At 35.6% G+C, this 24,384-nt stretch overlaps 1 protein-coding gene across 3 annotated transcripts in view; it reads right to left on the bottom strand.

Moving 5' to 3' along the window:
• LOC109081707 (tau-tubulin kinase 1-like) overlaps window positions 1–24,016 on the bottom strand; it is a 28,510-nt gene extending 4,494 nt beyond the window's left edge. The window contains exons 1-14 of one of the 3 annotated variants that reach the window (XM_042766578.1): window positions 23,794–24,016; window positions 15,629–15,781; window positions 13,766–13,913; window positions 13,196–13,269; window positions 12,823–12,963; window positions 12,592–12,696; window positions 11,228–11,236; window positions 10,249–10,314; window positions 10,046–10,138; window positions 9,778–9,903; window positions 9,418–9,572; window positions 8,483–8,687; window positions 8,235–8,398; window positions 6,638–7,181 (exon numbers count right to left, since the gene is read on the bottom strand). In XM_042766578.1, coding sequence (XP_042622512.1) covers window positions 6,638–7,181; window positions 8,235–8,398; window positions 8,483–8,687; window positions 9,418–9,572; window positions 9,778–9,903; window positions 10,046–10,138; window positions 10,249–10,314; window positions 11,228–11,236; window positions 12,592–12,696; window positions 12,823–12,963; window positions 13,196–13,269; window positions 13,766–13,913; window positions 15,629–15,697 — 1,899 coding nt within the window. In that variant the 5' untranslated portion in view covers window positions 15,698–15,781; window positions 23,794–24,016. Of the gene's footprint in view, window positions 1–6,637; window positions 7,182–8,234; window positions 8,399–8,482; window positions 8,688–9,417; window positions 9,573–9,777; window positions 9,904–10,045; window positions 10,139–10,248; window positions 10,315–11,227; window positions 11,237–12,591; window positions 12,697–12,822; window positions 12,964–13,195; window positions 13,270–13,765; window positions 13,914–15,628; window positions 15,782–22,527; window positions 23,371–23,793 lie in introns of those variants that run through there. The other 2 variants (XM_042766579.1, XM_019096683.2) reach the window with 2 other exon arrangements.
• Window positions 24,017–24,384: the final 368 nt, after the last annotated feature.

Below are 24,384 nucleotides of genomic sequence, written 5' to 3'. Positions count from 1 at the left end.
CATAACATAAACCATACAAAACGGTCTTAAATTTTCATTTGTTTTCATGGACCAACGTCAATTGCTAGTCATGCAAAACAAGGTCTTTCCAGTACTCCCTGGTCAACAGACCTGGACAGTCTCAACAATGTCGACTTTTCTTGCACCATTAATGTCAGTGTAATTTCTGTTAAATTACTGCTAAAAACATTGATGCAAACCAGGCAAAAGCAGATGTGCAAAACAAGTGCAAGAGTTAGCAGCCTGTTTGTGTATATAAACAGTACATTCATGTGAGAAGCCATGACTGTGACAATACCAGAAACATATTTAAAAACCAAGACATTCTGAATTTTGAAATGTCTTTGTTCTAATTCAATTTCAAATACTTATTATTCACTCACTGAAGAGGCACAATTCAGTAAATGTGACCATATAAAGGTGCAAAAAAAAAAGGGACTTGAGTTCTATGCTACCGTGAACAAACACTTTTTGTGAAATCCCATTTTCTTTCTAATATGCTTCTAAACACTCCTTTTGCAAATATATATAGATATATATATATATATATATATATATATATATATATATATATATATATATATATATATATATATATATATATATATTACAAATTAGAGCATTTAAAAAAACATATTGTATATAAAGTAAATAATAATATTAAAATGTTTTTTAAACAATTAATGACCATTTCATCTATTTTCCTGACAAGAGGCAAGAATAAAGTATCCATCCACTTTCACAATCCAGTCATGCTTCTTATGTCATATTGCCAAAAGATCTCCACCTGCTACCACAATAACACTGCAAGAGCCATTTTTCTTTAGGGTCTAGGTTGTTTAAACGTGAAACAACTTTAGCCAGTAATATCTATAACATGATATTGATTATTGATTATTCAACAAAGGTGCTATTTACCTGCTAAATGAATATGTCCTACTAATGCACATAATATTTTCTAGAATATGTCCTTATTTTCACTTCTCCTTTTCAGAAAAAAAAAAAACAATCGTGGATTTTAATTGAGAAAAGGACAAAAGCACACCACCTCTCATACCTCTCAATTCAAAACCGTTCACGTCTTATTGCAATCAATCACATTTTTTTTTTGTTTCACATCACCAAGGAAACAGCTATGGCTCCAATTCGGTGTCTTTTTTTAAAGTGCAATAGTGAGAAACAGTACTCAAAAGATTCTACAGCAGTCTTGCACATATACTTTTGCTACTCAATAACATACAACACAAATCTGTACTAACTAGGAGGTATTCAATGAGATATAATGCTTACATGGTGCTTTCAAAGCTCTATGCACATGAATATATGATTAAATCAAATATCGAAGCTTTTATCTACACACCTTCCTAAACGCACAAAAGAAAAGATGCTATATAATGGAAACTGCTGTCTTTTTTTATTTTGCTTTTGCTTATTTTATGGCTATAATAATTTTAATCAGTGGCAGATAAAACCAAAATCCAGAGTACTGATCTTTCATTTATCAAAGCATTAATCATTTATCTCAAATTTAGTTTGTAGAAGATAACCAGACTCCTGCATGCCACTCCACTGGTTATAAAAGCGTAGACATATTATTCCATTTGCTCCTATGGTTCCATTTTACATTTAAAACACTTTCATTGAACTTGCATAACATCTCCTTTGTGAGGCAAAGCACCTTTAGAGCACAGAAAAAATTAAATTTTTTTAGTAAAATTGAAAGCCTGTGTAATGAGCATTATGTACTATGAATGATGGTTCAGAAAATGTCTGACAGCCTAAATTATAATTAAATATTAAAAAAGTAAAAATAAAATTAAATAAAATTAAAAATAAATAAATAAATAAATCGAACAAAGAAAGACAAAAAACATTAAAAAAAAAAAAAACATTCATTTTTTTTGCATGGAAGACAATTAACTAATTTGCATATTAAAGCCAGCAGGCCACTTCAGGCTAAAATAACGTGATCAGGTATATTTCAGGGTGACCACAGCTGCTATGCAGAAATGCAACACACATGCAGCTGAGGTACACAAACACAACTGCAGATGATGAGGATTTTTGCTATGAATACCTCTGCAATATCCATTGAGATTTTTACTCATAGAGTGACTGAAATGACTAAAGCGTCTGTTCATAACAAGCAGAAAGTGCGAGATATGAACAGCATGTGTAAAAGCACGCAATTCCCTTTAATTCATTATTCCATTCCTACAGCCCTCTACAGTTTATTGCATCAGAAAAGACTACATCTTTCCTAAAAATAATGAATCGTCCTTTTAACAAAAAAACTTCGGTGTATGAGAAGAGACTACATCAGCTTTCCTCAGCTGTTCTTGTTCATTAGTTTGGCCAGCATCTGCTGGATCTGCATTCGGGACACATTGAGCATGGAGTGCCTGCTGCGCGGACTTCCGGGTGGCTGCAGGGGAGCGTGACGTCTCGAGCCGCATCGGAGGTTACCGTGAGCCGGGCTGCTTTCGGCTGAGCGGCTGCGCTGGATGAAGGATCCCCCAGCGTGAGGGTACTGCTCGGTCTCCAACGTGGAGGACGAGAAGACATAAGAGGCGAGACGTCGTAGCTGGTTGGAGCGCGGGCCCGAGTGTGGCCTGTCATCATCCAGCTGAAATAAAACGAGAAAGAGCATGCGTTCAAATTCACGAGCTCAGTGGAGGATTTGTATTTGTAACATTTAAAGCATCTCCCCAGTCGCATGCAGTGAGGAGAACGCCAGACACTCAGAGGAAAGAGAGGACCGGTCTCTCTTTACACAGACCTACAATGGGTTGCCTGGAAACAAGTTTTCACAAGAGACAAAGCTAAAGGGATAGCTATGTTTTTTTTCTTTTTGGTTGGGCATTGAACATTGAGAGCCTCTTTTTTCCACAGAGGCTGTTCATTTGATGCAGATCCACCTCTCAAAAATGTGCCATATGTGTCCATGTACAAGACAATGAGCTGAGAGATTAGAGACAAAAAATACTTTAACCATTTTGCTGATCGGTATCATCAGAAAACCATCGTTGTAAATGCGGACAACTTAAGAAAAATGACTCGTCAGGCATACAAACACAAACACACATGGATAAAAATGGGTAAATATGGATAAAAAGATGACAAACAGAAATCAAATAAGAAAAAAAAACAATGAGCAAGTTTATCAAACAGGTACAAAAGGGACTAGCCTAAACTGTGCTTACCGCAAACACCTCTTTCACTCTTCCTTTGTGGCTCCAGCGACAGCCTTGGTATTTTCTCCGTGGGTGAAATCAACGCGTCATTCGTGATTTTGAGCGAAAGGCCGAGCAAAAGGCAGTGGGCATTTAAAAGGTGAAGACTGCTGGGAAAATGAGCATCCTCATCTGTTTTGATTTGAGGTTTTGGCTATCATACAAAAGAGACAATCCAGCAATCTCAGTTCAGCTTGAAAGGGCTGCATCTGTTTATTGCGAAACAACGTAAGGGGCCAATTTTTTCAAAGGTAATTCAGAAAAATGCCCCAAAATATATATTTCACATCTTTGTGTTCTGCTATATTTGCTCTAGGCTAAATGAGAACAATAAAAAAAACAGCTAACTTTTAAAGTGCCCCTATTATGGGTAATGAAAGGTTCATATTTTGGTTTTGGGAGTCCCCAACAACAGGTTGACATGCATGCTAGGGCAAAAAAAAAAAACTCTTTCATTGTCTTATAAAATGCATTTATTTTTACCTTATTTGCTCAACGACTTCCAAACGATTTGCTCAATGATTCATTTTTCCAAACCCCTCGTTTGTGTTATGCTAATCTGCGGTGATTGGTCCAGTTGGTCTCATTTTCATTTCATCTTGCCTGTAATGCCTGATAAAGCAGCGTTTGTAAGCGCAGTGATGCATTGTGTGCAGTGTTACCGGGGAAACCGCTATTTTTACCGCTCCAAAAGCTGCACCTAGTGGCAAAGAATGAATTTGCATTTTCATTCAAACCAAAGCAAAACAACCAACAAGTGGGCGGGCAATATGCTAATGTTTCACGTTGAGGTCAACACGAAACGGCTTGGGATTAATTTTAAAAACAACTCATTTCAGTGATTCAGAGTCGACTCTTTCTTTTGAGAGACAATAACTTTACCTTATACACGGTGCACTTTCAGATTTAAAACTTTGCAGGATGCTTTCATTCACTTAGAGCTGTGTTAAACACTGCATGAAAGGCAATTTTCAAAAATCCATAATTGAGGCACTTTAAGATGAGCAAAACTGCTGGTCTACTATCCGTCATCTGGCTCACCCTAGTGGTAAAGAACAGCTGAAATCTTCTCACAAATTTGGTTTTGGAGTATGAGGGATGACAAACATTCAAATATGAAAATGAATAACTTCAATGTGTATAAGGGCATTTTTTTTACTGAGCAGTTTAGTGCTTAGCATCCTAAAAAAAGAAGATTTTTTAAGTGTTTTGTAATGATGATCGTTGTTAGCCTCATATTTGTCGAACACACAAAGACAGTATCTAGGTAAAAAATATTTTTCTGAAGGACCAGATAGACATAGCCCTGAATCTCATTAGCAAAGGTCTGGTTTAGCTTCACAGATCAAGAGTTAGGATATTTTATCTAGTAATTTATCTGGAAGGAAAAAAGAAAAAAGAAATGAAATTTGGGCTATGTACACACTGCAGCTATTGTAAATATGGTTGTCACTCCTCTGCTGAGTGCTTAACCTGTTCTGTTATTTACATGACGTAAAGGGATGTAAATGTTAAAGGGGCAGTTCACCCAAATATGAAAATTCTGTCATTATTTACTCTTCCTCATGTCGTTCAAACTATCTTTCATATTCCATAAAGAAAGGTTTGGAATGACATGAGTGTGAGTAAATGATAATAGAATTTTCATCTAATCATCATCATCAAGCTATCTTCATCAAACTGTTTAAGGTATCAGCAACTGAAATTTTATTAAATCCATGTAGTAGTGTGTACGGAACTAAACTGAACAGCTAGTTAATGCAATAAAATCAGCATGAGCATAAACACAACACACACAAAGGCCTCAGTGGACACTGGTCTCATAACAATTTGTTTGGTATTCATGTTTTTTGTCTACAGCTGCAAATTGTAAAAATATCACTGTGGTAACATCCATATTGCAAGGCTGTAGTATGAAAGACTCATATAGCTTTTTGATATACACTCGTACCTTGTATCTTTGCAGTGTGTACATGACCTTAGAGCAGTTTGAATACCCCCTTAGTTACAGCTCAACTTCTGCATATAACACATTTTCAAAAGACCAACCATGAGCAAAGAAGAATCATTATATAACACCAAATCATGTGAAAACCAAATGTTTGATGGTCAGAAAAGAAGAGATGAGGCATGAGTCTGTGTGTCAGACATAGTGAATTATAGAGAGTGACAGACACAGAGAGAAGAAAGGGAGGAAGAAATAGGCACACACCCTATAAAAAGTCGAGTGGGACAACAGCACCACCTCATCAGCATTGCCTTCATATTCATTAAAAGTTGGTTTTAAGACAGATTTAAAAAAAAAAAAAAAAAGAAAGAAAGTGCTATAAACGTATCTTAAGCTAATGCAAGTCGCTCTTTGAAGAAGTGGGAAGAGAGCAAATTTGTTTCTAAGGTAAAATAAATCCCTGATGTAGGTTATTCTCTGTAAATGGTAGCTAAAAAAAGTCAGGCACCACAATTAAAGGAGGATGGAAAGTGCTCCAAAGAGGATATTAAAGCTTCGTAATACATTTAATTTTTTTACACAATGTAATACAAACACAAACAATTGAAAATCCTGTGTGTTTGTGTTTGTGTGTGTGTGCACGTTTCTAAAAGAAGTCTTTTATGCTCACCAAGGCTGCATTTTTTAATCAAAATACAGTAAACACAGTAATATTGTAAATTATTGTTGTAACAATTTAAAGTAAATGTTTCGTATGTTAATAGATTTTAAAATGTAGTTTATTCCTGTGATGCAAAGCTGAATTTTCAGCAGCCATTACTCTAGTCTTCAGTGTCACATGATTCTTCAGAAACAATTATAATGTGCTCAAGAATCATTTCTTATTATACAGTAAGTGTTAATTTCTTTCAAAAACATTTGAATGGTAATGTATATTCAAATGTTTGTATTAAATTGTATTCAATTGTGTAAAATATAAAATATTAAAAAATTCATTAATATATTTGTAAAATATATTAATAACATCTTGAAAATATTTGTCATTGATTTGCAAGCAGAGAACTAACAAAATAGCAAAATGCGATGCAAAATAAACTACATTATTATGTTCCTGCCATCTTATGTGACATTTCATTATCATTCATTTCATTATTAGCTAGCTAAAATCCATTACGCAGCTGATAAGTGCAGGTTTTTTAACAATAAACATCCCTTTCCTGATCTAATTTTAAATATCTGATCCAGACCATTTTTCTTCAACATGTCATGAGCTTGAAAATATTGCATGCAAAATATAACCTGTGTAAGAAAAAAAAAAAAAGTGTATGTAAACAAACAAATTATAAAAGCTCTTCTAACTGGACCTCATGATTTCTTTCTCATTCACCTCAATCCCACCAATGCTCTCCATCTTTAGCATAAAAATGTCAGTGCATCTTAGTCAGGATAATCTTACCTGTCTCTGAGGTCCGTTGGGGTCTGACTCTCCCCGCCGGGGCCGTCCAGAGGGTAGCGAGTGACAGGGCGACTGCACAGGGCTCTCCGCTGATGTTGACTGGCCTTTCCCGCTCCTCCTGGACACCTCCTCCTCTGTAAGAGGCAGCATGCCTCGTGTAGTGTGGTCGCCATGTGACGTCTTGGGTCTGACTGACGGATCTGTCCCTCTATGTCTCCGCCGCTCTTCTCCTTCCTCCAGAGGGCGTAATTCCTCTGGTTCCTCATCCGTAGTGCCGGATGTGGTGGGCTCAGCCCCTGGGAGGTGGTGGAAGTCTCTGAGCTCCATTTCTTTGTCTATAATAACCCACTCTTTGCTGTCAAAGTCCTCTTCTTCCGCAAGTGGGACAGAGCGGATGAAGGCATTGCTGTGGGCTTCCTGGTCCACCGATGCAGAGGCCTCATTACGACCGCGGTCTCCGCGGCAACCGTCAACGGACAGCATCTGAGCGGGCTGTGAGGAGTAAACGTGTCGAGAAGGAGAACCCAGGATGTCCATTCGAGAGCTGAGACAGGAATAAATTACGAATTTATAATGCTAAATGATACAAAAAACATATACAAGTACATAAAAAATATTAAGAGTATAATAATAAATAACATTACTTCATAGGTCAACATTATATGTATTTATATAATTTTAAAAGTTTGGGGTCAGTACAATTTATTTTTATTTTTTTTGAAAGAAGTATTTTTGAAAGAAGACTTTTATTGCATTTATCTGATCAAAAACACAATAAAACAGTAATATTGTGAAATATTACAATAATTTTAAATAACTGTTTTATATTTTAATATATTTTGAAATGTAATTTATTCCTGAGATAGAAAAAGCTGAATTTTCATCACACGTCACATGATCTTTTAGAAATCATTATTATCTGCTGATTTGGTGCTCAAGAAATATATTTCTTATTATTAAGGTTGAAAACAGTCGTGATGCTTTTTATCTGATGAATATAAAGTACAAAATGACCTTCCTGAATAAATGTCTTATTTATTTATTTCAAAACAAAAATTTCATAGTGGTCCCAAAATTTCAAACGGTAGTGTGAATACTCATCTTTATTTGAATAATGCAGAGAATTAAAACTTTACCAGTGAAAAATAGCCAGCTTATTGTTACCTCTTTATCATTATATTATTATCTCTCTAAAATTGAAACTTAATACCAAAAACAGCATCACATTTTTATGACTCAAAACAGTAAAACTAATAATTATTTATTCTAACTGTAATACTAATTATAATACTAACTGTTAACTAATTTATGTATTCACTGTATTTTATGTAAAATCATTTTCTATTTTTAACTGTTTTAAATTCATTTTAAATCAATGTTTAAATCATTTTCAAAGTTTTTAAATCCTTTTGTGATTTTTTTTTTAAATCATTTATTTGACTTTGTTTAAATCATTTTCAAAGTTTTTAAATCCTTTTGTGATTTTGTTTCATGATTATTTTATGAAATGTGCTATATGAATAAACTTGCCTTGCCTTGCCTAATATTATTAAATGGACAGTTATTTTTTTAAATTCTAAGTAAATTAATGACCCACCGTTGTCCATAACCGTCCCGTCCATCAGCAGCAGATATGCGGTCAGATTCAGGGCTGTTGACCCGTCGGTACCTGAGCGAGTGCATCTGCACACCCGGAGAGTCCAAACCCCTTTGTGGTGACACAGGACACACACCCCGGCTACCATCTTCCTCTTGACCTACCTGCAACATAAAATCAAAGAAAATTTAAGTGAAATCGATTTATAAAACTTCAAATGGATTATTATGTTTACTTGGTTGCAGCACCTTTCCAAGGTTAATCCTGAGTTTGTTTCGATTAAAGTCTGTCTCCTCCCATCCATCTGCGTCCGTAGGTAACAGGCTGCCATCAGCTGGCCGGCCAGAAGGAATCGGAGGGGCGTTTTCCTGGTCACTTAGGTGCTCGTCCTGCACAACGTCATCTGTGTTTTCCCTCTGAAGGTCGCCTGGCATTGGGTTCACATTTATAATCCTAAAGGTCAAAGAAAAGATCACAATCAATTTCAATATAAAATAAAAATAATAAATCAGGGTGACCCTGGATGACCTTAAAAATGATTAGGGGAATCCTACTTGGAAACTAATTTTCTGTAAATGTCACCCAGAGTTTCGAAAAAGAGCATCATAGGGGAAACTCCTTTAAAAATCATCAGATATTTTTCTTTTTCATGGTAACATTTCCTTCATGTCCTGGAGCAATACAACAACTTTTCCTTTCTAGAACAGCAATGGCTAAAACAAGTCAGTGACATTTCCATCAGAAGTCAGTTTTCTCCTCTCTAAACATACAAACCTACTGAAAACTACCTACAATGTTCCAAGAAACACTGGATGTTTGTGACCAATAAACCAGTTTGCAAAATGCAGCAAATTTATCAGTAAGCAAAAGTTGGTTTTTTGTTATCTATAAACCAGTTTGCAAATAGATATAACAGCGTCTCTTTTCTGCGTTGCGTGTGTATTTCAGACTGTAAGCATGCCTTTCATCCATCTGTACGGCTTTTATGTGACAATGTGCGACAAGTAACAAAGCCCCCCGAGATACTGTCTGTTAATTAGTGTGGGATTTGTTAAGTTCCATGCATGTGTACGTGTTACAGTACAAGAGGATCTTTAAGAATACAGCAGATAGATATATATAGATAGACAGATAGATAGAGTCACATGCTGGTGATGTGTTCCCACATGTATGCGGTTCTTACCCAGCCATAGCCACTGTAGGCCGTGTGTTCTGCTGCGCTGCTGTCGGTGTGGTGGCAGATATCATGGAGTCCGTCCCACTTTTCTCCCAATCATATGGCTCGTTCTCTGTGATGATACGTTCTTTCATGCTGTTCTCGAACACTGACATCAGGAGCTGACACAGACACAGACACAGAGAACACCTTACAAAAGACCACTCATATCTGTATAATGAAATTTGTTTATGTAATGCTGCCTTTGAAATATTACATGTTATATATATTTGTTATAGAACATTTCAGAAAAGCACTGCATTTCACTGCAAATATTGTATATTTAGAGTGAGAAAGAGAGCAATATAGTGCTTCTAGTCTAGGTACCTGATAGTCAGGTTTGGTGCAGTAGTCAAGGCCTAAAACATGCTCCAGGAAGACATTAAACTCTGATGGCATGTGTTTAAGCATCATCCTATGATCAAAGCGCTCCTTGATCTGACCCACCTGCTCCTAAATGATGCAGATGGCAACAGAATATTTCAACAATGGTGGTCTGATACAGAATAAAACTTTTAAAAAAAGTAATAAACAAATTGAATAAAACATAAGACATAAACACTCATTTCCAACCAGGTGAGGAACGTCAGAGCACCTTGTCCTTGATTTTCCTCCATGGCAGCTGCCCAGCAGCAAATTCAACCAGCATGTAAAACAATGACCATAAGTCATCATGGCGCCCCATTTCCTGTAAACAACACAAGAATTCTATTAAATAAGCATTAGATGATTTTATCTTCTGTAAAATACATTGTTTGATATAAGTTCACAGTAAGTTGACTTAAATTAAGCACTTACTTTGTTTTTATGTGCATTCACAGATGCATATCTAACAGTCCCTCGAAATCCTGCAACAGTTCTGGGCTAAAAGCAGAAATGTATTAAGAAAATCTGTCAGCGATAAATGCATTTTAATTTTTGTTATCTGTAATGTACTTACAGTAGAACTGGAACTATGTATTAGGGTAAATCAAAACAAATCAGAAAAAAATGTACTGTGCATTACTGTATAATTTTATGCATTACAACTTTCATTACAGTAGCAACAGGAGAGGGACAAACAGTGTACAACACACTCGGAAAGAAGAGGCGCCATGTCTTTGCCAAGCGACTGAACATGGCGTTCCATTCCTACAGAACAGTGAACACGCAACGCAAAAGGTAAACACTTTCCATCACGTAAATGTACCTGTGTGTCTGTGCGTGCATGTGTGTCTATGAGTCCCAATGGGTCTCTCTCACAAGCCTGCTCTAATTTCTTTTTGATTAACTAAATGACATGACAAGTAGCATCTGTTTCAGAACAAATGACATTTCATTTGGATGCAGTTCATTTTCTCTTGTCGTGTTCACTGTTTTATTGGCAATTATAAAAGACTGCACTTTTGCTGAACATAAAGGTAAATCTCACAAGTACTATTCGACATGAATTTATTTAATAGGCTTATTAAATGTATTACATGTTATATCAAATCAAATTATATGTGGAATGAATATTGTGTGCAGTTTATTTCATTCAATTTATATTTTATTCCAATAAACATTTACTTTTCCTCTCCTATTCCTTTCATTATATATATATATATATATATATATATATATATATATATATATATATATATATATATATATATATATATATATACACACACCACACGCATGAAAGGAATAGGTCAAGTACTTCTATGTAAATTTAGACACAACTTTGTGTATTATTTTTTATATTGTGGAAAGGTCAGCTATAAAATGAAGATGAAAGTTCCATGAAGTCACTCACAATGAAAGTCTTTCCATTGGTGAGAGTATGGGGGAGAAGGGAACAGATGGAGAAATACGTGCACGTCATAACTTAAAACCCCAAACGAAAACTGCAAAAATAAGACAAGATGGTCAAACAAAAGAAAAATCTAAAATAATGCACCAGGCAAAATTATACAGATGACCCCATGCAATCCACTTCAAATGTTGTCCAAAGAAAATGTTATTACAACAACAACAACAAAAAAAAAAACAGTACCAGAGTACAATTTAAAATATATAACATCAACAAATACGAACAAAGAAATAAACAAACATGGCAGCATGACTCAGGACCTTAATTGTCCCATTCACACTGTACGCATTCAGCAGAAGGTGACATTTACTGTTCTGAGGGTCACCAAAGCTATTTATAAACCTGAAATGATTTATTCATATCTCATAAATGTGATGCACCACAGAATGGATGAAAAATCAAAGCAAATACATTTCTTCACAGTAAAATTACAGCCTGGTTTTAATCCCGTTTTGAATGAGCTCAAAGTAAAATTTCAGTCTGCTTCAGAAAAAGACAACAGCTCCTGAAGACAGCAGGAGAAAATCACAGCCAAACCACTTCAATGCTGCAGCACTGAACTAGAATAGATAGATCGACAAATAGATCGATAGCTCGATAGACAGACAGACAAGCAGGCAGGCAGACAGATAGATATGGATGGATAAATGCATGATGCTCAGTTTCCTGCCTGAATCGATGAGTACAGCTGACTCAGCTGTGCAGAAAGGAAAGGCGAAAGAGAATGGGGGGGATATACAGTAGAGAGATTGAACTAGAGAGAGAGGGCTGAAAATATTACACCCTCTCAGGATGGACCTGGGGGCACTGCTCACTGATGCATGCCGTCTTATTAAATATTCATACCGCTGCACTAAAACCTGCATGTATAGTGAAACAGAGAGACAGTGTGAAAGATGGAGGAGAGAGGAATATGTGCGAATGAAGAGCTCTTTGTGATGAGCTAAAAAAGGAAACAGCCCAGTGTCTGAATCAGAGAGCTCTGTAAACCTCTCATGAGCTTTCAGCTCGTCTCTCTGCGAGCCTGCACGCTTACATTGAAAAAAGCTTTTTATTGCTCAACTATATCTCAGGTGCTTCTTAATAAACCCAGACCTTCAGGTTCAGTCACAAGACAACTTAATATCTCAGTAGTATTGTAATCAATAATATCGAATGGCAGAAATGTCATATTTGATTGCAGTGCAGGAATCTTGTTCCCTTATAAACACATACCGCAAATGAGCAAAATTAACCATGAAATAATTAAATCTACAATGAATTATACTGAAAGATATTAAAAAATACTGAATTAAATTGTGACATACCGGTCTGACTTCTCCATTGGTGTTTGTATATTGTCGTGCAAGCCCAAAATCTAGCATATAACATTTCCTGTATGTTGAAGGCAGCCTTCCCATGGCAAAATTTGACTGGAAAGAAAATCCAAAGATCCTTAATAAATAAAATCACTTCAGGAAACATAATGACAGTGATGATTTGTATTATTATTCTACACACAATCAGAAGGCAATTACAGGAATGCTATTAAACATTACCGGTTTGATGTCTCGGTGGAGAAAGCCAACAGAGTGAATGGCTTCTATGGATTCGAGAATCTGTTTTCCCAGGCGGAGGGTTGTGCTCATGGTAAAGGTGCCACGTGGCTGACTTCGCCTGAGATCTGCCAGGTTTCTACCCTGAGAGTGATAACAAAGTGAAATTGAAGCCCTCACACCTCCATATCACCAGTAGTACACAGTCACAGTATTTCAGAGAAAACAGCATGTGATGGTGATCTACCATAAAATGTTCCTCAGTCTTTGAATGAAATATAATCACCAATATAGTTAAGGGTAACTTATTTGCATTGGTGTTGATGAGATTTGATGTTACTGTATATGCGACTAGTTATGATATAGAATCGTTTACCTGCAGCTGCATGACGACATAGTTGAACTTATCATTTCGCCCACAGCCTATGAACTTACACACATGGTTTTTACCTAAAAGAGAAAATAACATAACACACCGGCAGGTCATTTATGAAAATATTTTAAAAACTACATTATTGGTCAGAGTGATAAAAAAGGTTACCAAGTACGAAGATAACTATATTCACTTGGCCAATCAACAAAAAAATCTTCCGAAATCTACTGACAGATGTGTCAATCAGTGTCGTTATTGTTAACTAACACTAAAACAATTAAAATATAAATTAATTTATAGGTTTTTTCCTGTGTCCTCAATATCACTTTTTGTCCTGTGAGTCCTCTGTGATATCATTTTAACTAACCAAATCATCCTCCAGAAAGTACAATTTTATAGAAACTCTTCTTTAAATTATAACAAACACAGATTTTAAGAGTTCAAAAGGTACTTCATAACACAAATAACAATGTGGAGAATTTGTCTTCAGCTACTGGACAATGTGATGTCTTGTCAATGTCAAAGTGATGTTGATACTGTCCCGAAATACCTCTAATGATGAGCATGTCTTACCCTGCAGTTTCTTCAGAACTGCCACCTCCATCTTCAAGACTTGTTTGGGCTGTTGAGCTGACTCCACTTTTAACGCCACATTCTCCCGAGTCAGCAGGTCCAATGCCTCGTAGATTTCCCCGAACCCCCCTCCACCTATTTTCTTCAACTGGACATAAAAAAAAAAAAAAAAAAACACAACAGGATGTTATCTACATTTTTTTGTGTGTCTTATTTGCTAATGATTTTAAGTATAAAACCTGAAGTGCGAGAAACAGTTGTTTTCCTCCCAAAGTAAGAGCTGTCAATGCTTGATGATCTCAGAAAAATGCATTTGGGAAACATTAAAAAGCACTTTGTACTATCTGCATTTCAAGTGCCTCAATAATACCTTTACTTGACTCTCCCGAGATAAACAACAAACTCAACAAATAACACTGTAACATAAACCCGTCTACATGTGCATGATCGTGTATATATGAATAATCCTTGCTTCATTGATTACCAATTTAGAAGGCACATCTATTGATCTGGGATACGCAATAGTGCAGCAGGCCCACTGCAGACAAACATTACTCAGCTTTGCATAAATGTGTTACAAATTTCACAATACAGACTAATACATTTCCAATAGACAACAGAGAAAGCAAAGTAGAAGTTTGACTCATAAATCATCCTGTCTATTTGACAGTCAGTAATGTCACTCTCTTGAAGTCTAGAGCCCATTTACTCTAGCTGGAATTGAGCAGTCATGTGAGAAGATCCTCTTCTCCTTTGTACTGGGAATTTTATGGAATTTGATCTCTCTGTAATGTCTCATGACAAGACAGTCCCAGTGATTGGGGTCAAAAGAGCCATTAGTTTTACTGTTACATAATCTACTCAGAACAGGAGAAAAGATATGTGTCTGAAACACACATATATATTTTCATCTATACAAGCACCTATATATATTTATATCATTTTACTGAAAATCTTCAACATAGCATATTAACTAATATATGAATGAATTACATAAATTACATTTATAAATAATGTATCATTAAATAATTTTATATATATTAATGATTGGGGTCAATAAGAATTTTTAAATGTCTTTGAAGTCTCTTCTGCTCACCAAAGATGCATTTATTTGAACAGAAAAATAGTAAAAACAGTAATATTATGAAATATTATTACAATTTAAATTATATATATATATATATATATATATATATATATATATATATATATATATATATATATATATGTGAATATATGTTAAAATGTATTTTATTTCTATGATTGCAAAGCTGAATTTTTAGCAGCCTTATTAACAGGCTGATTTGCTGCTCAAAAAACATTTCTTATTATTATCAAAACAGTTGTGCTGCTTAATATTTTTGTGGAAACCATGATACATTATTTTCAGAATTCATTTATTTGAAACAGGATTTTTTGTAACAACATAAAAGTCTTTATTGCCATTTTTGATCAATTTAATACATCCTTGATAAATAAAAATGTAAATTTCTTTAGAGAAAATTGTTACCCCAAGCTTTTAAAAGGTAATGTAATAATACTAATTCATTAACTGAAGTTCATTTTAATAATTATTTTCATTTATTATGTTTTTTTAACATTCCAAACCTCAGAAAAATATTCAAAATTTTTTGACATTTATTTTATTTTAGATATTTATTTATTTTTTTAATACAAAGAAACATGACAAAAGACAATGAATGAGCAATGCTTAGGATTCTGTGCTACTTTTAGGTCACTAATCAAAAAAAGCAAAAGTACACAGCACACACGCAGATGTTTTGTATTGTTATATTTATCTTGGTGCATTACTGGGCATCCCTGTGTGTACAAATGTCATGTACAGATCTTCTGAACACCTACCACTTTCCATCGCTCTTTGACCATGCAGTTAGGGGGCAGAATGTCCTGCTGCTCTGCAGTGCCGTTCATGTTGGCGTGGTCCTGCAGAGCTGGCGCTAGGCACTGCAACCCTGAGAGCACTCTGGCAGCCCCCAGCTTAAACGATCCATTTATCTGTGAAAAGCCACCAAAATGTGTTAAATTACCTATTCATTGCTATCATGCTTTTGGTCAGTTGAGCTGGCTTCTACATGCAGTGGCCAGTCACACTTTAACAAACGCTAACATTCCAAAGAAAGCCGTTATCTTTGGAATGTGTGATTTAAGAAAGTAGTAATGAAATAAAACCAATTTATTCCTGCAGTTATTTACTGATACATATTCAAGAGGCAAAATGAACTCAATGTTACTATGCTGTTAGCAGACAAAGAAAAGGTCTACTAGGCACATCCATTGACCCACATACTTTTTGACCCAAATACCTGCGCAAATAAAATAGCCACAGTCAGAGGAGAAAAGTCTAGAAATCTAGTGAATGTATAGTGAATGAAGAAGAAATGACACGCACTAGCCTGCATGAACAAACTGTGAGGATATTTCTAACACCACATGCTACTGTATAGATGCCAAGTAGCTTATGAAGTGTACAAACAGGGGATACTAACAGTTCCATTAAGTGTGCTGGGCAATTCTGATAGAATTTAAACAGAAGCCATTATCAGAACACCTAAAATATTCATTAACAATTTATTAAAATTAACACATTTATCTTATTGCCCTACAGCAATGTTATTCAAATCCCACGATAGACCAAAAAGGGACACACTGACATTAAAATTCTGTCTGATATGGATAAGCCATTATGGTCAATGGCAAATGGTTAATTACAATTATATACTATTTTGTCTAAATAAATTAAAAACAAAACACTAAAAACTAAAATCAGTCATTTTAAAATATTATAAGTAAATTTGAGCATCACAAAGTTATATTACACAGTATATTAAAAAAAAACAGATATTCAATTTGAGATTGTCTAAAGCTCAATTTAACAGTGTTATTAAATTATTTGAGTGTTTTTAAAGGTTAACTCTGAGTGAATTTTAATGTTAAAATAGGGAAAACAAACATGTACAAATTATACCGGGAATATCCAGCATCAGCTAATAACCAATACAGGTCCTTCTCAAAAAATTAGCATATTGTGATAAAAGTTCATTATTTTCCATAATGTAATGATAAAATTAAACTTTCATATATTTTAGATTCATTGCACACCAACTGAAATATTTCAGGTCTTTTATTGTTTTAATACTGATGATTTTGGCATACAGCTCATGAAAACCCAACATTCCTATCTCAAAAAATTAGCATATAATGAAAAGGTTCTCTAAACGAGCTATTAACCTAATCATCTGAATCAACTAATTAACTCTAAACACCTGCAAAAGATTCCTGAGGCTTTTAAAAACTCCCAGCCTGGTTCATTACTCAAAAACCGCAATCATGGGTAAGACTGCGGACCTGACTGCTGTCCAGAAGGCCATCATTGACACCCTCAAGCGAGAGGGTAAGACACAGAAAGAAATTTCTGAACGAATAGGCTGTTCCCAGAGTGCTGTATCAAGGCACCTCAGTGGGAAGTCTGTGGGAAGGAAAAAGTGTGGCAAAAAAACGCTGCGCAACGAGAAGAGGTGACCGGACCCTGAGGAAGATTGTGGAGAAGGACCGATTCCAGACCTTGGGGGACCTGCGGAAGCAGTGGACTGAGTCTGGAGTAGAAACATCCAGAGCCACCGTGCACAGGCGTGTGCTTTTGAACCTGAAACAGCGGCAGAAGCGCCTGACCTGGGCTACAGAGAAGCAGCACTGGACTGTTGCTCAGTGATCCAAAGTACTTTTTTCGGGATGAAAGCTAATTTTGCATGTCATTCGGAAATCAAGGTGCCAGAGTCTGGAGGAAGACTGGGGAGAAGGAAATGCCAAAATGCTTGAAGTCCAGTGTCAAGTACCCACAGTCAGTGATGGTCTGGGGTGCCATGTCAGCTGCTGGTGTTGGTCCACTGTGTTTTATCAAGGGCAGGGTCAATGCAGCTAGCTATCAGGAGATTTTGGAGCACTTCATGCTTCCATCTGCTGAAAAGCTTTATGGAGATGAAGATTTCGTTTTTTTCAGCACGACCTGGCACCTGCTCACAGTGCCAAAACCACTGGTAAATGGTTTACTGACCATGGGTATTACTGTGCTCAATTGGCCTGCCAACTCTCCTGACCTGAACCCCATAGAGAATCTGTGGGATATTGTGAAGAGAAAGTTGAGAGACGCAAGACCCAACACTAACGATGAGCTTAAGGCCACTATCGAAGCATACCTGGGCCTCCATAACACCTCAGCAGTGCCACAGGCTGATTGCCTCTATGCCACGCCGCATTGAAGCAGTCATTTCTGCAAAAGGATTGCCGACCAAGTATTGAGTGCATAACTTAACATAATTATTTCAGGTTGACTTTTTTTTGTATTAAATAATGAACTTTTTTCTTTTATTGGTCGGATGAAATATGCTAATTTTTTGATATAGGATTTTGGGTTTTCATGAGCTGTATGCCAAAATCATCAGTATTAAAACATTAAATGACCTGAAATATTTCAGTTGGTGTGCAATGAATCTAAAATATATGAAAGTTTAATTTTATCATTACATTATGGAAAATAATGAACTTTTATCACAATATGCTAATTTTTTGAGAAGGACCTGTATATCGTGCATCCCTAAAATAACAAGGCCAAATACTACTCCCATTGTAAAAAGAGACCGATCGATAATCAGTTTAACAAATTATTATTATTATATATATATATATATATATAATAATTTGTTAAACTGATTTTTTTTTTTTTTTTTTTTTTTTTTTTTTTTACAGATATTGACACTTAAAAAAAAAAAAAAAAGCTATCATACCTTAAAGTTTACCAATAAACAGCACAACGGGATCTGGTTTTCAAAAACAGCATTCAAAATTTCAAAAACGAACTGAATATTTTAATGTCTTTATTGAAAAAATTATATGACATTTTATTATTATTACTATTTTTAAACAATGTAGCCTAGTTAGTATTGAGTCAGAAAGCACAAATAGAACAATTAATAAAAAAAAAAAAAACTGTTACAAACAAATATAAATGGCAACAGGCATAAAAAAAACAATATCTATCCATCTCTAATTCTAAAAGCAGATGATTGATAATAAATTATTATTGATCATTCAGTTTTTAAGACTTAAATACCACTGTCCTACTTTTACATTAAACATCAGCCTTTTAGCACAAATGAAGTTCAGCACCAAAGTAAGACTTTAAATGCTTATTAGAGCACAGAAACTTTACTCCAAGGTTAAATTTCAGAGTTACATTCTATTAAACTAAGGTTAAGAGCATATTAGAACTAAGGTTAAGATGCATAATAAAACCCAAGAACATGCTTTTTGGCATGCAGCACCATTGTTTTGTTTGTTAAACATGCAGGGCCCAGCTCGGCTCAGATTCAGTAGCTCAATCGTTAACTCATGCCCAGCCCAGCATCCGTTAAAGACTGCAGTCTCCAGTGCAGCATCTTAGAGAAGTGCTCTACAGACAATATAGGAACAAACTGCACTATGATATAAGGTAAACAAAGAAGAGTGAAAGAGCGTAATGTTGCCAACTCATGTGCCAAGTTCCTGACACCTGCACTGATGTACCCTTGATTTAGTCAAACAAGGAGATTTGAGGAAAACTACTGGAAGATGAAAGTCTGAATGTCGTACAGGCAGTGGCAGGGATGAATGATGCAGTTTACAAATATATAAAACACTGAAAGTTTGTTTGGTCTGAATGCACATGAGTTGGCAACAGAATGTAAGCAGTGAAGAGTTTAATCACTATGCGTTGGTTTCTGAACACTGAGATACAACTGAAGTTCATTAAGCCAGCATTTCCACACCCTGCAGTGGCCCGTTATCAATGAGCTCTTTATTCTAGCTACATTGTTGTGAATATATTGCAGAAGAATGTAGCTATCTAACTTGTTTTTGACCATTATATCTCATGCCTCGCTTTCCCATCTTTTCATTCAAATCCAATCGTCAATTGCTATTTGTGCAACAGAGACCGCCCATGTTTTCAATGACCTTGGTTCAGGAAGTATATTTTCCATTCATTTTTTCCCATAGGGATTTAAAAAAATTCTTTGTTAAAGAGTTATAAGCCATGAACCAAATCGACGAGCTATAAGATGAACCACAACATCGGACAAAATAGCAAAGGGTATAAGACTGTGTACTTAACTCCTTTAATGAAGAAATCCTACAATCCTACGAAGCATTGCAAATGACAAAATAAAATAATAAAAACTATGGAGAATTCTAAAACGATTGATTTAAAAAAACTACATATTTTACATTTACTTTTTATATTTAATCACTTAGCAGACGCTTTTATCCAAAGGGACTTATGCAAAGATTTATTGCAAAATATGTACTGTAATTTTTTAAACTGAAATTTATGTAAAAAAAAAAAAAAAAAAAAACTGTGCTAGTGGTTGCCAGATTTTTACTGTAAAAAATATGGTAGCAGCATTTTAAGTTTTACAGATTTCAATTAAATTTACAGTAAAACAATTATTTAACTGTAATAATGTTTATATACCAAGATACTTTTTTATGTGTTCTTATTCACTTCCAAAAATTTAACAGTTTTTAAAATTACATGATGAAATATTCCATTAGTTAGATTAGTGTTTCACCACATATATAATAATAATCAGGGATAATATAGTTTTCACCAAGAATTTCACTGTTATACACAATTATAATAATAATAATAATAATAATGTGGGCTGATGGTTTCAACAAAGGCATATACCACAAATCAATCTTGTAGCTCACAGTAGGTCTGTCTTTAAAGGTATTTAAGTTATTATTCCCCTATGGAGAAAATGAATGGGATTTTTTTACTGAGGGTTCTAGACTTTTGCACTCTATTGTGACCATATTTTTTTTTTATTATTATTTATATATTTTATTGCATGAGAAACATCTTTGCAACCCAAAGTGTAAAAGGTCTGCAAATATGTGGAAATACTATTGCTTCATTCCCATTACAAATGGAATCAACCTTAGGTCAAAGGACAGACAGATATCCTTAATATTTTCTACTTTAGCTGCGATCTACCCTCTCCTTTACAAGCGACTAACTAACAAGCAGGTTCCGAACAGTCTTACAGGTGTTGTTCGCACACAGGCCATAATGCTGCCGAAACAACTAAAGCATTCAATCGCACGGCCTGTATTCCCGCTAATCTGCATGTGAGCTTTTTTTTCAGTTTCATTCCAGGGGACCCATGGGATGTGAGGTTACGGTGAGCGAAAAGCAGGGGGGGTTTCATTCAAGTCACCTTCATTAACAAAGAATAATAATTGAAATTCCTCTGAATCCCAGGGAAGGGAAGCGTCAACAGCCATTTTGTGATCAAACTCTGATAAGTGAAGTGCAGCCACATTTCCAGGAAGGGAGGGGGGGAGCTATGAAGGACGGTGTAACTCTCTCACCATGTTCACAAATCTCTTCAAAAACCTTACGTCTCTGACAAATATCTTGCAACTGACCAATTTAGTCGACGCCAAAACCCTCCTTTGCCAGCCTACAAGCCAGAAAAACAAGAGAAGAGATGGATTATACTTAACAAGCAATTAGTTTTAAGCACTTTGAGCTGATGCAGCGCTTGATATGATGTTACGGCTGTTTTGTTTTCCTTCTCTGTGCTAGTTATCAAGGATTTGGCACATCGGTTAGTAGTGGCCGATGATCTCAAACCGTCAGCAGTTCCTCTTTTGACTATTATGACACTCACCGTCCATCTTAAGGCAAGCATGGGTCAGACAGAAACTCAATCCTTAAGGATGAATGTCACAAAGGTCAGTTTGCACTCAATGTCCCAGAGAAAGGTGATACATGCATTATTGAATCATAAGCTGATGCGCAAAATTATGAAAAGACATCACCATTACGAACGCCCTGTGAACTGAAGAAAACACAAAAGATACTGGTGTGCAACACAGTGAAATGGAAACACATACATACACAAATTACAGCACACTTGGACACATATGGACCGGTGAAAAAGACAGACAGTAAATACATATAATGCTTTCATAAGTGCATAAATGTTGTGTTCAAATGCATAAGGGAGAGAAGGGGTAGGCTGTGCCAATGTTCCTTTAGTTTTTCCAAATAAGCTGAGAAGAAATAATATGAATTCTCAAAAAAGGCCCATGTTTTGTATAGTCATGTATTTAAAATAAATAATTAATAATGCACTATCCCTTTCTTAAAGAAAGGTTTAAAACAAAGGTTTACTATTCTGAATATTTCATTTATATTAATAATAATATTTATTTATTGTAATTAAATACAAAGTGGGGGAAAAAAACCCCTTTTCAAATCATTTTAAATACCTAAATGCATAAAAAAAACTAAGTATAATATATTACTCTGTAAATTTGGTTTGACATAAAAGTTATTTTTAGCTGTCATGTAGAAAATTGATTTTCACATGCAAAAACTAACTTTTGAAAACCTAAAACACACACACACACACAAAGACTCGATCACAGGAAGACATATGATGGACCCTGTCAAAATATTTGGATGCAAAAATTGTGAGGAGGGTACATCTTACCCCATTCTCTCTTATGTCACGGAGTTGGAGTAAAGTTTGTAGGAAATGTACACAATATTTAACAGAGCACTGCATAACAACATCTGGTTTACATTAGATTTAACATTTCATTGCAATCCTTACTCCAGATTATTTCACATGCTTTAGTAAAAAAGAAAAAGGCAATTCCCTATTTTAAAATACATTTAGATGCTCTCACCCTACCTGGCACACAGACTACGTAAAGTCAGTCCTTTCCGTCGTTTAGAAATCTTCATTTGGGACCTCACAGTGACACAAACCATCAGCTGGGACCGTTTTTGAAATCATAAACCCCCTGATTTTTGCATTTTGTTACTGATGCTACATCTAGCTAAAATTCTGTCCACAGGTGCTAAAATAAATAGCGAAAAACGCAAATTAAAATATTTATCTTTGCTGTGTAACTTAAAACATTTCTCAATTACACTGATAATGCACAGCAAGCCAGTGGACTACCACAAAACACCCACTGGAAGCTCACTTGGTTATCTAATCGTAAACATCACGCCTTTAATATAAAAATCATGCATCATATATTGATGACACAGAGGTCCAAGGTTAAAGCAAATACACAAATCTGGCAGGTGACGTGCTCTAATTAGCCGTATAAACGCGCTCGATTGGCATCATAGTGCAAACAGCTTTAACCAGAGAATTAAGAGAGTATATAGATCAGTTAGATACATCCAATACATTTTGGTAAATAAACGCCACCGCTCTCACTATACACAACTGTCCGGTCGCGAATCCTTTGCGCTGGTCCGCACTGCAGCGCGTCAAACACCCATGCAGTGACTCTGTACAATCTGTAGAGGACGCTTGGTAGATGAATATTCATGACGTTGCGTGACGTTCGTCTTGTATAGCTCCGTGATTGGGTGATAGTCAGAAGCTGCGCTAGTCAACTAACGAATCGTGCTGTGAGAAACGCTTAGCTTATGAATATTAATTACGATCCAGGAAGGTTGACAATCAACGTCAGAACGACCTTATTATTATTCATTAGCTGTGCCTTGGCCGTAGTAGGATTTATTTCACCTCCTGGCTACACCCGTTGTCAGTGTGCATTTTGTATACTTACATAAATTAATCAACAAATCAAAATTAGAGACAGGTCTCTAAGATTACAAAACCCTAATTTAATTAGGGAAAAGCAAACATACCGATCCAAACAGAAAAGCGCATCCAAAAGGAACTCCAATCTCAAAATTGAAGTCAATAACCAACACCAGGTGCAACAGGCGCGTGTTATTTCAACAAACGCTTATATAGTATTTTTAAATCACCAAAAAAATATTATTTGCAGACATCCCGAATGCAGTTTGCTTAATTTACATTCCTGCGGAGGATGTTTTAACATGATAGCGGTTCCCCAATAGGACATGGCCTGGCATCTCAGGACCAGCCATATCGAGTTATACCGAAATTTAAATATAAAGCGCTTATTACCTGCTCATTTTCTTATGTTTGGAGGCTCATAACCTCTTTTCCCTCGTCTGGATACTCTTTAGAGCTCTCTCCACCATTGCTAAGGATGCTGGATGCTCCCTGCCCGTCTGGATCCCAGCATCAGCATCAGCACCACACATCACTCTTCCTCTCTGCTCCACCACAGCGAAGCTGATGCACTACAGCCGCGATTCTGCTCTCTGCTGGTGGACTCGTCACTGCACATTATAACTAAGTCATTTACAAATCATGAATAGTACAGTTTAGTTTTTATGGGAATGTGTTAGGATATAAACAAGTCGCTCTAATATTTTTGTTATTTTTATTATTATTGCTATTTTAATTGGTATGTGTACAAAATTTTGCTCTGGAGGAATCCTTGTTGGTCTTGGTCATGTGGCATATTTCCCTTTTTTTTAATAAAAATAGAAAAAAGGATGCAGCACACACACACACACACATAGAAATGAGACTCTTTGATGACTGAAAAATGAATATTAGTGGTCCATATATTGAAGTATATATAATAAATCTTATCAAATGTTTCATACATAAAGATAATCTTTGATACAAACTGTATTTATATATTTA

The sequence above is a fragment of the Cyprinus carpio genome, chromosome A11 (assembly GCF_018340385.1).
Source record: "Cyprinus carpio isolate SPL01 chromosome A11, ASM1834038v1, whole genome shotgun sequence".
Lineage (NCBI taxonomy): Eukaryota > Metazoa > Chordata > Actinopteri > Cypriniformes > Cyprinidae > Cyprinus > Cyprinus carpio.
Note: the sequence above shows the minus strand (reverse complement) of the source record. Positions and strands in the feature narration are given on the sequence as shown.